The following is a 12,269-nucleotide window of genomic DNA, read 5'->3' as shown; positions in this document are numbered from 1 at the left end:
AGCTCCCTCTTCGATTTCCTTTCCCTCTGCCACCCAGCTCTGAAAAACTAACTCACAGCAAGGTGTCAGAAGCCCAGATGGCCAAATGGAAGAAGCCAGGCATCTGGAGGCATCTGCACTTGGAAAGAGACTCACAGAGAATTGAGGATAAAAGCCAGCCCTTGAAGGACCTCCTGGCTGTCCAGTGGTTAGGACTCCGGGCTCTCACTGCTGAGGGCCCGGGTTCAAGTCCTGGTGGGGGAAAAACTAAGATTCCCACAAGCCATGTGGTACAGCCAAAAACAAAGAAAAAAGAAAGCCAGCCTAGCCTTTGCTCAGCTAGGAGGAGAAAGGACAGGCTTCCAAAGGCCTGAGCACCAGGCCTCCCTAGACACCAGGCCACGGGCTCGATGCCCTGCACGCAGCCGCGTTAGCCCCGTGACTCTCACGGGCCACGAGGCCACCATGGAGATTTGGAAATTAAGGTCTGTCAGGTACACTTGGAGGGGACAGCGTTATAACCCTGCGTCTGTTCCGACTCAAAACCCACTCACCCACACAGACAGTGACGCTGGGCCTGGGGCTGGGCAGGGCGCTGCCAGCAGCACGGGGCCCGAGGGTCACAGGAGGAAGAGGCACTTAGGCCACACAGCCTTAGAAGAAGAGATGTGTGGGGTCTAGATGACCAACGGAGCACACGTGTCCCCACGCTGAAACCCCCACAAACCTAAGAGGAGAACTAGAGGGGCATCCAGAAGAGAGGCCATGCTTAGTTTACACATTCCTGAAGTTAGACGGAAGAAAGGGGACAGCCCCAGAACAGAGAGAGGGGGCCTGCACAGGGAGGGGGCCGGGGATGACCTGAGGCCAGAAACGCCCCCCAGGAGACTGGTAACACATAACGCAGCCGAATCCTGTGAACTTAAAGCCAAATGAGTTGGGACAGTGGACCCACAGATGAGGAGACATGTACAATGCCTGGCTCTGCAGACAGAAACACGGAAAACCTCTCCAGCTTCTGCAGCACAGGACACTGAGCTAGGATACAAAATAGAATACAACCCTACCGACCAAGCAGGGGAACTGCACACCAGGGCTCAGCTGTCTGCACACCACAGTTCACAGCAGCGTTTCTCAGAGCAGCTAAATGGCAGAAGCAGCTTGCAGGCCTGCTGCCCATGGATGTGGTGTAGACAAACAATGGAATATTCAGCCATACAAAGGAATGAAATCCTAAGACAGGCTACAGATGTGCCAGACAAAAGGACACATATCGTATGATTTCCCTTTATATAATAGGTAAATTCAGAGATAGAAAGCAGAATGGTGGTAGGAGGGGCTGGGGGGAGGGGGAGTAAGGAAGTAGTGTTTAATGGACAGTTTCTGTTTCAGGTAATTAAAATATTCTGGAAATTGAGAGTAATGATAGTTGCACAACACTGTAAACGTATTTATTAATGCTAAAAAAAAATTAATCCAAGAAGACAGACCATATGCTGGAATTTTATCCAAGATTCGATAAATTTATGAGGATGGAACATACACAGAGAATGTTCACTGACCACAAGGGGGTAAATTAGAGCTCAATAACAAAAAGATATCTGGAAAAATTCCCACGTATTTAGAAACTTTAAAGCATACTTCTAAATAACCTACAGGCTAAGGAAGGAATCGAAATGGAAAGTAGAACATATTTTGAACTGAATGAAAATGAAAACATAAACTATGTGAGATGCAGTTAAAGCAGGTTTTAGAAGGAAATTTCTACCTTTGATGCTTAAATGATAAGAAAGGTCAAATCAATAACTTAATAAGAAGCTAGAAAAACAGGAGACAATTCAGCCGAAAGTAAGTAAAAGGAAATAACTAACTAGAACAGAAAATAATGAAATAGAAAACAGAGGGACGTCCCTGGTGGCACAGTGGTTAAGAATCTGCCTGCTAATGCAGGGGACATGGGTTTGAGCCCTGGTCTGAGAAGACCCCACATGCCTTGGAGCAACTAAGCCCATGCGCCACAACTACTGAGCCTGCACTCTAGAGCCTGCAAGCCACAACTACTGAGCCCACGTGCCACAACTACTGAAGCCTGTGTGCCTAGAGCCCATGCTCCACAACAAGAGAAGCCACCACAATGAGAAGCCTGAGCACAACAATGAAGAGTAGCCCCTGCTCGGCGCAACTAGAGAAAGCCCACTTGCAGCAGTGAAGCTCCAACTCAGCAAATAAATAAATAATTTTTTTTTTTTTTTTTTTGGCACACGGGCTTAGTTGCTCCGCGGCATGTGGGATCTTCCTGGAGCTGGGATCGAACCCGTGACCTCTGCATTGGCAGGCGGATTCTTAACCACTGCGCCACCTAGGAAGCCCAATAATTTTTTTTTTAAAGAAAATAGACAAAAAGAGAAAATATTGAAACTAAAAGGTGTTCTTTTGAAAATATCAATAAAATCAATAAAACAATCAAGAAAAGAAGACAAAATTTACCAATACTATGAAAGAAAAAAGGGGATATCACTACAGATCCTACAGACAACTAAAAGGATAAAAATGGGAACTTTCTGAACAATTTATGATAATAAACTTAACAACTTAAGTCAGGGGTCGACAAACCACAGACTATGGACCAAACTGGCCCACTACCTGTTTTTGTAAATAAGGTTTTATTAAAATACAACCGTGCTCATTTGCTCATGTATTGTCTATGGCTGTTTCGTGCTACAATAACAGCTGAGTAACCACAACAGAGACCATATGGCCTGAAAAGCCTAAAATATTTACTATTTGGCCCTTTATAGAAAAAAAAAATTGCCATGCTTGACTTAGATAAATGGGCAAATTACCGGAATGAAACAAATTATCAAAATGGGCTCAAGAAGAAATAGAGGGCTTCCTAGGTGGCACAGTGGTTAAGAATCCACCTGCCAATGCCGGGGACGTGGGTTCAATCCCTGCTCCACGAAGATCCCACATGCCATGGAGGAACTAAGCTTGTGCGCCACAACTGCTGAGCCTGCGCTTTAGAGCCCGTGAGCCACAAGTGTTGAGCCCATGCGCTGCAACTACTGAAGCCCACGCGCCTAGAGCCCGCACACCACAACGAAGAGGAGCCCCCCCACTTACCGCAACTAAAAGAAAGCCCGCGCACAGCAAAAAAGACCCAACACAGCCAATAAAATAAATTTATTAAAAGAAGAAGAAGAAATAGAAAACCTAAACAGCCCTATATCCATTAAAGGAATTAAATGTCCAGTTAAAAACTTTCTCATAAAGGAACTCCAAGCCCAGATGGCTTTACTGGCAGATTATATCAAACATTTAAAGAAGAAATAATACAGAATCTACAAAAATGCTTTCTGAAAGTAGAAGAGGAAGAAACATCCCAACTCGTTTTATGAGGCCAGTATCACCCTGACTCCAAAACCAAAGACCCAACAAGTGAAAAAACTACAGGGATTTCCCTGGTGGTCCAGTGGTGAAGAATCCACCTTCCTATGCAGGGGACATGGGTTCAATCCCTGGTGCCTGGTCAGGGAACTAAGATCCCACATGCCGCAGGGCAACTAAGCCCATGCACCACCACTACGGAGCCCGCACACTCTTGAGCCCACGTGGCACAACAAAGAGTCCACATGCCGCAACTAAGACCTAACGCAGCCAAATAAATAAATGTTAAAAATAAATAAAAAATAAAACAAAATAAAATAAAATATTTGGGGGGAAAGAAAAGAATACCACAGACTGAGTTCTTCATAAATAGTTGCAAAAATCCTTTTAAAAATATTACCAAATTGAATCCAGGAATATATAAGGACCAAATGTGGTTTATTCCAAGACTGAAAGATTGGTTTAACATTTTAAAATGTATTTATTTATTTGTTTATTTATTGGTTGTGTTGGGTCTTCGTTGCTGCACGCAGGCTTTCTGTAGTTGTGGCAGGTGGGGGCTACTCTTCATTGTGGTGTGCAGGCTCCTCATTGCAGTGGCTTTTCTTGTTGTGGAGCACAGGCTCTAGGCACGTGGGCTTCAGTAGTTGCGGCACACAGGCGCAATAGTTGTGGCTCACGGGCTCTAAGGCAGCAGGCTCAATAGTTGTGACACACAGGCTTACTTGCTCCACAGCATGTAGGATCTTTCTGGAGCACGGATAGAAACCCATGTCCCCTGCATTGGCAGGCAGATTCCCAACCACTGTGCCACCTAGGAAGTCCCGGCTTAACATTTTTAAAATCAACATACTTTGGTACTTTAAAAATACAATCAAATCAACAGAAGCAGAAAAGGCATTTGGCAAAATTCAATATCTATTCATGACTGAAAAACAAAAACAAAAACTGGACATCCCTGCTGGTGTAGTGGATAAGAATCCGCCTGCCAAAGTAGGGGACACAGGTTCGATCCCTGGTCCTGGAAGATCCCACATGCCGTGGAGCAACTAGGCCCATGAGCCACAACTACTGAGCCCATGAGCCACAACTACTGAGCCTGTGCTCTAGAGCCCGTGCTCCACAACAGGAGAAGCCACCTCACTGAGAAGCCCGCACACCTCAACGAAGAGTAGCCCCCACTCACCACAACGAGAGAAAGCCCATGCACAGCAACGAAGACCCAACGCAGCAAATAAATAATTTATCTTAAAAAAAAGATTTGGACACATCACAGAAGATATACAAATATCCAATAAAATAAGGACATGAAAAGGTGTGCAACACCACTCATCATTAAGGAAACGCCAACTAAAGGCACAACAAGCTACCAAGGTTGGTAAGAATGCCTGAACTTCAAAGGAATGACGAGGATATGGAACAACCGGGAATGCAAAATAATACAGCCATTTTGGAAAATAGTTTGGCCCTTTTTTATAGACTTAAACACAAATACACACTTCAACCATCATTCCTATCATCTCAACCCAAGAGAAAGTATGTGTCCGCACAAAGACTTGTAGACACAAATATTCACAGCCGTTTTATTCATAACAGCCAAAAAACTGGAAAGAACCAAAACACCCATCAACAGGCATGTGTATAGAGTAAATGGTGGTGTATCTATACAGTGGAACGCCAAACCACTCAGCAAGAAAAACAGAATCAAATACAGATATATGCAGCCATCCTCATTTCCAAAACGCTCTGTCTGGTGAAAGAAGTCAGACACAAAAGTGTTCAATCTGTATGCTAGCATTTATGTGAAATTTTTTAAAGAAAAAAAAAAAACGACAATGAATCTATAAAAACAAAAAGCAGATCAGTGATTGCCTGGGGAAGGGAACTTTTGGGGGTGATGGAAGTGCTCTACATTTGGATTCAGGTGGTGTTTACAAGGGTGTGTACCTCTATCAAAACCCACCAAGTTATTTCATACAGGTGCCTTTTATTGCAGGTGAACGATACCTCCATAAAGTCTGATGTAAGAAAATAAAAGTATACAACCTGAGGTTTCCCCTGGCCTCTAACCCGAGTGGTCTGCCCCTCCTGGCCTTGCGGTCTCCTCCCACACTTCTCTCCACTTCCCGCTGGGCACCAGACCGCTTCCTGCTTCTTGCACCTCAGGAGCCTGGGCTTCAGACCACAGAGCCTGGGAGCTGAGCTCTGGATCCAGACTCTGGGTTAAAGTGGCTGCAGCTGAGGGGACTGGTCAGGTTTCTTGACCTCTTTTAAATCAGTTTCCGCAGCTGTAAATGGAATAATGTGCCTTCTTTATAAGGTTCCTATGGGGGTTCCCTGAGCTAACGCACAGCATGGCTGGTGTCTCGCACAGAGGCTGGCAAGCTATGCCCACTGTCTGCTTCCATACGCCCATGGGCCAAGGATGCTCTTTACCCAGGACTTCCCTGGGGGCCCAGAGGTAAAGAATCCACCTGTCAATGCAGGGGACGCAGGTTCAATCCCAGGCACCACAACTACAGAGCCCATGCGCCCTGGAGCCTGCGCACCACAATGAGAGAAAGAGAAAACCCGCACGCGCAACTCCACAGAAGCCCGCGTGCCTCGATGAAGATCCCACGAGCCACAACTAAGACCCAACGCGGCCACAAATAAATAAATTTTTTTTTAAAAGAATGGTTTTTACCTTTTTTAATGATTGGGGAAAAAAATTAAAAGAATATTTTGTGACACACGAGTATTACATGAAATTCAAGTTTCAGGGTCTATCAATAAAGTTTTGTGGAAACAGAGCACATGCACTCACGTATCGGCTGTGGCAGCTTTTCCACAAAACGGCAGAATAGTTGTGACAGGGACCATGTGGCCTGCAAAGCCTGAAATACTCTCTGCCCCTTCACAGAAAAGCTTTTCCGACCCCTGATCAACCATCCTCATCATCACTCCTCCTTTACACCAGCTGTGCCTTCTGTCTGGAAAGTTCCTCCACCAGATCTCAGAATAATTCTTTCCTCCTTTCAACTAAGATCTCAGTTTAAGCATCACCCCCTCAGAGGTCTTCTGTGGTTACCTTGTCACTCTCCTGTCTCTTCACCCTGTTTTCATTTTTGACTCAATTTACCATTTTCTTCCCTGAACCCTGTGCCTGACTTGCAGGAAGCACCCGTAACCACAGGAGCAGATGTGTTCCCGGCACTGGGGGATGGCGCAGAGGGGACACAGGAGATGCTGAGCTTGGGGCTGAGCCGGCTGGATGGAAAGGACCATTACTCAGCTGTGTGTGCAGCTGCGTCAGGGCCAGGCTCGGGCCCGGGAGGCAGAGCCAGCGATGGTGACACATATGCTGCCACCACCCGGAGCTCAGCCCAGGGGAAACACAGGAGTCCTTTCGGCAACAGCAAGGCTGGCCGCATGCCTGCCAGAGCAGCGAGGGCCATCCCGGCCTCCCTGGACAGTGGGGAGGGCCCTGAAGGAGCTTCCACTGAGTCCTGGAGGCTCCCAGGGTTCACCTGCACCTACACCACGCTCTTCCTTCCAAAATATGAGGAGGTTCTGGGGGTGAGGGTGGGGTGAGACTTACAAAGCACACCACACAAAACCAACACAACAGCGACGGTCCGATCAAAGAGCTGCCAAGGTCTCGGGACGTTCTGGCGATCTTCTGTCACAGCCACCCAGGAAGGACGCAGCCCCGGATCCCCTCGCCGTCAGGCCTCACCACACTGCCTGCACAGGGGTCCCGGCAACGGAGCACATGCTCCTCCTCGCCGGACCCTCTGGCCTGGGCATCTATGGAACCAGACTCTCGCGTACCTCTCTGTCCTTTTTTCTCAATCTGATGTGCTGGCAAGGCCTTTCCTAAGGCCACAGAGCCTGGAAAGGGAGGGGGGAGGTTCACTCGCTCTCCTCCCCTCCCCTCCTCCACTACTGCAGCAGTTCAATGGGGCCATGGGCTGACACACACGGCAAGGTGATCAGAAGTGGGGCCAGGGGCAGAGGATGGGGGCTCGTGTGCAAAGACAGGCGTGTCATCCCGCAGTCTGTGAGGAAGGGTTTCCAGGAGGAGAGAACAAGAATCAGATCTGCATTTCAGACCCACCACTCTGGCTACGGTGAGAACGATGAAGTCGAGAGGCTGAGACAGAGCCAAGAGGAGCGGCCAGGAGCAAAGGCTACCCTCCCAGAAGGAAATGAGGGGCCACAGAAGCAGGCTATTCAGTAGAAGGGATGGACAGGAGGGCCAGGATCCAGGGTACCGAGGAGGAAGTTTTGAGGGAGGCTGAAGGTGCGGGAAGACACTGCCACCCAGGCAGCTTGCTCAGGCTAACAGGCGGACTGTGGCAGAGGCACTAGGGTGGGCACCCCTGGGGCACAGACGGTGTGCTGGGTCACCAGAGGTTCATCCGAGACTGAGCTTCCAAAACTGCAGAGTGGAGACAAACGGCTGGTAGAGACCAGAGATTCAGAAATCCGTAGAACACAGACCCCAACGCTGAGCTCACAGATGCAAGAGCCCCCACGCTAGGCGTCTGCCGGCCCAGGCAACCTTCTGGGGACAGCAGAGTCCAGACACAGCCCAAGGAGGTGAGGCATGAGGCCAGGACGGGTCAGTGGAGCGCCCACAAGGAACGAAGGACCGACCTGCTGACGAGGCCCCATCCCAGCGCCCGGCAAGATCTGGCGGGGCCGGGGAGCTGGCTGCTCCCGGAGCCACACACCCCCCAGGCAAGGATCCCAGCCCCCACACCGCACAGAATCCTTCAGGCAACCACCAGCCCCTCAGGCAACTCACTGCAGCCTGGGCTCTCCGCGCCGCCCCAGCCAGGGGCACAGAGGCCCTTTACGTCTCTCCCAAGGAGAGCTCCCCAGTCCCGGTGGGGAGCGCCCGGGGGAGCGAGGACGGGGACTGAGAAGAGCAGTGCGGGGCCCCCGCCCCCCCACCCCCGCGCTAAGGACCCGGGAGGAAACGGAAGGCCCAGAGCTTCGGGGAGGGACAGCCTTCCTCCCGCGTCGCCACGGCCGGAATGGCTCGGCACACACCTCCCGTCTCCGCACCCGGGCGGGGCCCCAGGCGGGCGCGGACCCTCCCTCGCGGGCCCGGGCGCCTCCGCACCAGCGCCGGCCGGCCCCTGTCCCCGCCGGGACTGAGGCGCCAGGGCGCTCCCTGGAGCCTCCGGGGCTCGCCCCGCGGAGGCGCCCGTCCCTGCTCCGGCCTCGCGCCGCAGCCCGCACGCCGCCGACGCGTCCCTGCGCTGCAGGCCTGCCCCGCGGCGGGGAGGCAGGGAACAGCTTCCGCGCCGCCCGCCTGACCTGCAGGCTGCCAGGCTGGGCGCGACCCCACCGCGGGCGAAACGCGGACGGCCCGCCGCTCCAGGCGCCGGCCCGCCGCGCAGCCTCCCCTCCCCCGCCGTCGCCTCGGCTCCCGCCCGCAGGCCCAGCAAGTCCGCGCCTCACCTTCCGCCTGGCGCCAGCAGCCGCCGCGCGGGCGATCCCAGCGGGTCCGCGGCTCCGCCGGCCCCGCGCTCCTCCCGGCGCCGCGGGGGCGGGCCCGGCGCCCAGCTCTCGCCATGGCAACGCGACACTTCCGGCCCGCGCGTCCCGCAGCCGGAAGCCGCGGCGCCCGGTGGGAACCGGGGGCGGGGCCGAGCCCCCGGGGGTGGGGCTTGCCCAAAGCCGCTCTGGGGAGGCTGCGGACCTGGCGGAGTGAACGTCTGCGGCAGGGGCGTTCTTGGCGCGGAGGGGCCCGGGTGGGGCGGGAAGGGCCGGAAGGGCCCGGAGTCAGAAGGGTCCCAGGAGGCTGGTCATCTACACTGAGCTTTTAAGGAAGGGTCAGAGTTCACTCGACAAAGCAGGCGCATCATGGGGGTAGAGAAGAGCATATGCAAAGCTGGAACGACCCCGTGCACTGGGGCAGCGGGAACAGTTGAGGTGGTGGTTTAGGAGCGCGGGGGCCGGTCGGGTGGTACGTGCGGTCAGTGATGAGTAGTCAGGGCATGAGGTGCCTTGGCCGCCAAACCAAGAGCTGGGCTTTATCCTGGAAGCACAGGAGGACCAGTGTAGGAGAGGGGGTGATTTAAGAACAGTGGAGAAAAAGACCTAATGACCGAGTGGGGCTAGGAGGCCATAGATAGCTGGTGAGACACAAGGATCCCTCAGCGAGAGCCCTAGAACTGGATAGGAGTTGAGGAGGTGACAGAGGAGTCCAGAAGAAGCCAGGTGAAGTTTGAAGAAAGAGTCTGAGAGAGTGTAGGGAGCAGTGTGGTACCCCACATACATCACCCATCTCAGCCCCAGGGTTCCTCATCCACTGCACCCATCACTCATCCTTTCCCTCAGCACCTCAGCGAGAGCTGGGCACCCAGTCTGCTGCAGATTCTCAACCCTCTGAGGGTATAACTGGTGTCGGGGGAGGCGTGCTGCTGCCCAAGAAAAGCCAAAATCTTAGAGGAAAGGGATATAAAGTGTGTCCCTGTGCATCTGTGGCTTCCCTTGGACCTGGGGGTCCTAGTTGCAACACCCCACCACTGCTGGTGTCCTGGGCGTGATAATCCCTTGTGCAAACTTGCCGAGTCCTGACCAGGGGGAACCCAGGCTTTGGGGCAGGGTACAGAGCACAGGCCCTGACTGACTTGAGTGGCAGAGCCACAGACCAGATGGCCAGGGAGGCAGTGAGAGGACAGAAGGGTCTGGGACCCAGGAGGACCATGTCTCAGGGCAGCTGCCAAGCGCATTTTTCCAGGATGGCACCTTTGGGCCAAGCCCTGTGCCTGCTAAGCAGTCAGAGGCTCTGGCCAGGCCTGAGCAAGGGATGCTGGCCCTGCAGGCCTCCCCAGGTTCAGTCTCCACTCCTTCCCCCAGAGTGCCCCTCCGCCACGCAGACCAGCCTCCACCTGCCTGGGGAGCATCTCCCTCCTGGCCTAAGCCACAGGGCACTGGGGCTGCCTGGGAAGCCCTGTGTACCCACATATAGCACACCTGTTCTCACTCCAGGATGATGCCAAGTGGTCCTCGCAGGCTCCCCTGGACAGGGACCATGACCCAAAGGGCTGTATTCTCAAGTCCTGGCCCCAAGCAGTATCCAGTAAACTCTTATGGCTGGAAGGCACAGCTACCCAGGGGCACTGCCTGAATGCCCCAGAGGACCAAGTGGTATCCTCCCTGGGGGACAACCTACAGAGTATCTGGACCCAGAGGACCAGAAGCGGAGCAGAGAGGCAAACACGCTTCCAGGAAGTTCTCTCAGGCCAAGTACGTCCAGCTTATCCAGGGCCAGTGAGGTGCAGTGAATAATGAGGGCTGGTGAGCTCCCAGGACCCCCTGTTGACCAGCACCAAGGAGGGAAGGAAAGTGACCTTCAGGGCCTGGGGAGTTTGCTGGGGCCGTGCAGCAGCCTGTGGGAAAATCCCTTGAGTTAACTGTATCCATCTTTTATTTCCTTTTTTTCTCAATTTCCTTTTTTTTATTGGCTGCATTGAGTCTTTTTTGCTGCGTGCAGGCTTTCTCTACTTGCGGGGCTACTTTTCGCTTGCGGTGCGCAGGCTTCTCACTGCAGTGGCTTCTCTTGTTGCGGAGCACGGGCTCAAGGGCACATGGGCTCAACAGTTGTGGCTCGCAGGCTCTAGAGCACAGGCTCAGTAGTTGTGGTGCACGGCTCCATGGCATGTGGGATCTTACCCGTGTCCCCTGCTTTGGCAGGCGGATTCTTAATCACTGAGCCACTAGGGAAGTCCCCCTCTTTCATTTCTCAGGTTTCCTCTAGGAAGCGCTCCCAAACCACCACCAAAGTCCTACTAGCTGCTTGGCCTTGAACTCTGGGCAGGACCCACCCCTCCTTGGCAGCTCACCTTGGACCAATCACTCCCTCATCTGTTAAAAGGGAGCCTAGATCTAAATGGGATAAAGTAACTGTGGGTCATAAGCCCCTTCCCAGTGCTTTTCCTTCCAGCACTAGTGGGGAGCCAAAGGCAGCCCAGGGGTGAAGAATGAGGCCTGGGTAGCCGCCTGCAGCCCCCACTGGAATCTTCACTGCCCCTCCCTTCGAGATTAACCGAAACCTGCTAATTGAGGCTGCCCTCTGCACGCTCCCCTCCCCCACCGCGTATTTCTACCTCCCTTTGCCTCCCCTCCCCTCCCCCTTCCATCCGAATGATAAAGGGCTTGGCCCGCCAGCCCCCGCCTGGCCTCAGGCCCCAGCTCTGCCTCACCACACTACCACACTGCCCCAGTGCCCTGCACCCACCGCCCGGCCAGGGCCCTGCCCACGTTGCTTGCTTCCTCTGCATGGGGCCCTGCAGCAACCCCCGTCTGGGGCTCCCTGGGGGGGAGTCGGCCTCTCACCGCCCCACGAGGAGGAAGAAGAGATACCTGCGGCATGACAAGCCCCCCTACACCTACTTGGCCATGATCGCCCTGGTGATCCAGGCCGCGCCCTCCCGCAGGCTGAAGCTGGCCCAGGTGAGAGCATCCCCGCCCTCCCCCCCCCCACCACGCTCCCTCACACTCTGGGGTCGGACCTGTCCCCCGACGTGTGCCCCACCTGGCCCGTGCTTGGCGGCTCAGGCTCCGGCCTCCACCCCGACCCGGCCCTACCCAGCCATGCCAGTGGGGCCGGTCCCGGCCTGGGCACCCAGGGAGAGAGCTAAAGTGCTCAGGCAGGCCTCTTCCCGGCGAGGGGGGCCACGCATGGGGCAAGGGGAGGGGCAGCGTGGCCCCAGACCGCGCGCCCCAGCTCACGGCTCCTGCCGCCCGCCCCATGGTTTCAGATCATCCGTCAGGTCCAGGCGGTGTTCCCCTTCTTCAGGGACGATTACGAGGGCTGGAAAGACTCCATCCGCCACAACCTCTCCTCCAACCGGTGCTTCCGCAAGGTGGGGCAGGGCCAGGGTCGGAGCCTGGGGGCGGGA

General features: G+C 54.0%; 1 protein-coding gene across 2 annotated transcripts in view; it reads left to right on the top strand.

Moving 5' to 3' along the window:
* Positions 1 to 12,269, top strand: part of FOXH1 (forkhead box H1) — a 29,419-nt gene that overhangs the window by 16,152 nt on the left and 998 nt on the right. The window contains exons 2-3 of one of the 2 annotated variants that reach the window (XM_057736856.1): positions 10,862 to 11,820; positions 12,129 to 12,233. In XM_057736856.1, the coding sequence (XP_057592839.1) occupies positions 11,512 to 11,820; positions 12,129 to 12,233 (414 nt within the window). In that variant the 5' untranslated portion in view covers positions 10,862 to 11,511. The remainder of the gene's footprint in view (positions 1 to 10,861; positions 11,821 to 12,128; positions 12,234 to 12,269) is intronic. The other variant, XM_057736857.1, reaches the window with a different exon arrangement.

The sequence above is a fragment of the Hippopotamus amphibius genome, chromosome 5 (genome assembly GCF_030028045.1).
Source record: "Hippopotamus amphibius kiboko isolate mHipAmp2 chromosome 5, mHipAmp2.hap2, whole genome shotgun sequence".
Lineage (NCBI taxonomy): Eukaryota > Metazoa > Chordata > Mammalia > Artiodactyla > Hippopotamidae > Hippopotamus > Hippopotamus amphibius.
Note: the sequence above shows the minus strand (reverse complement) of the source record. Positions and strands in the feature narration are given on the sequence as shown.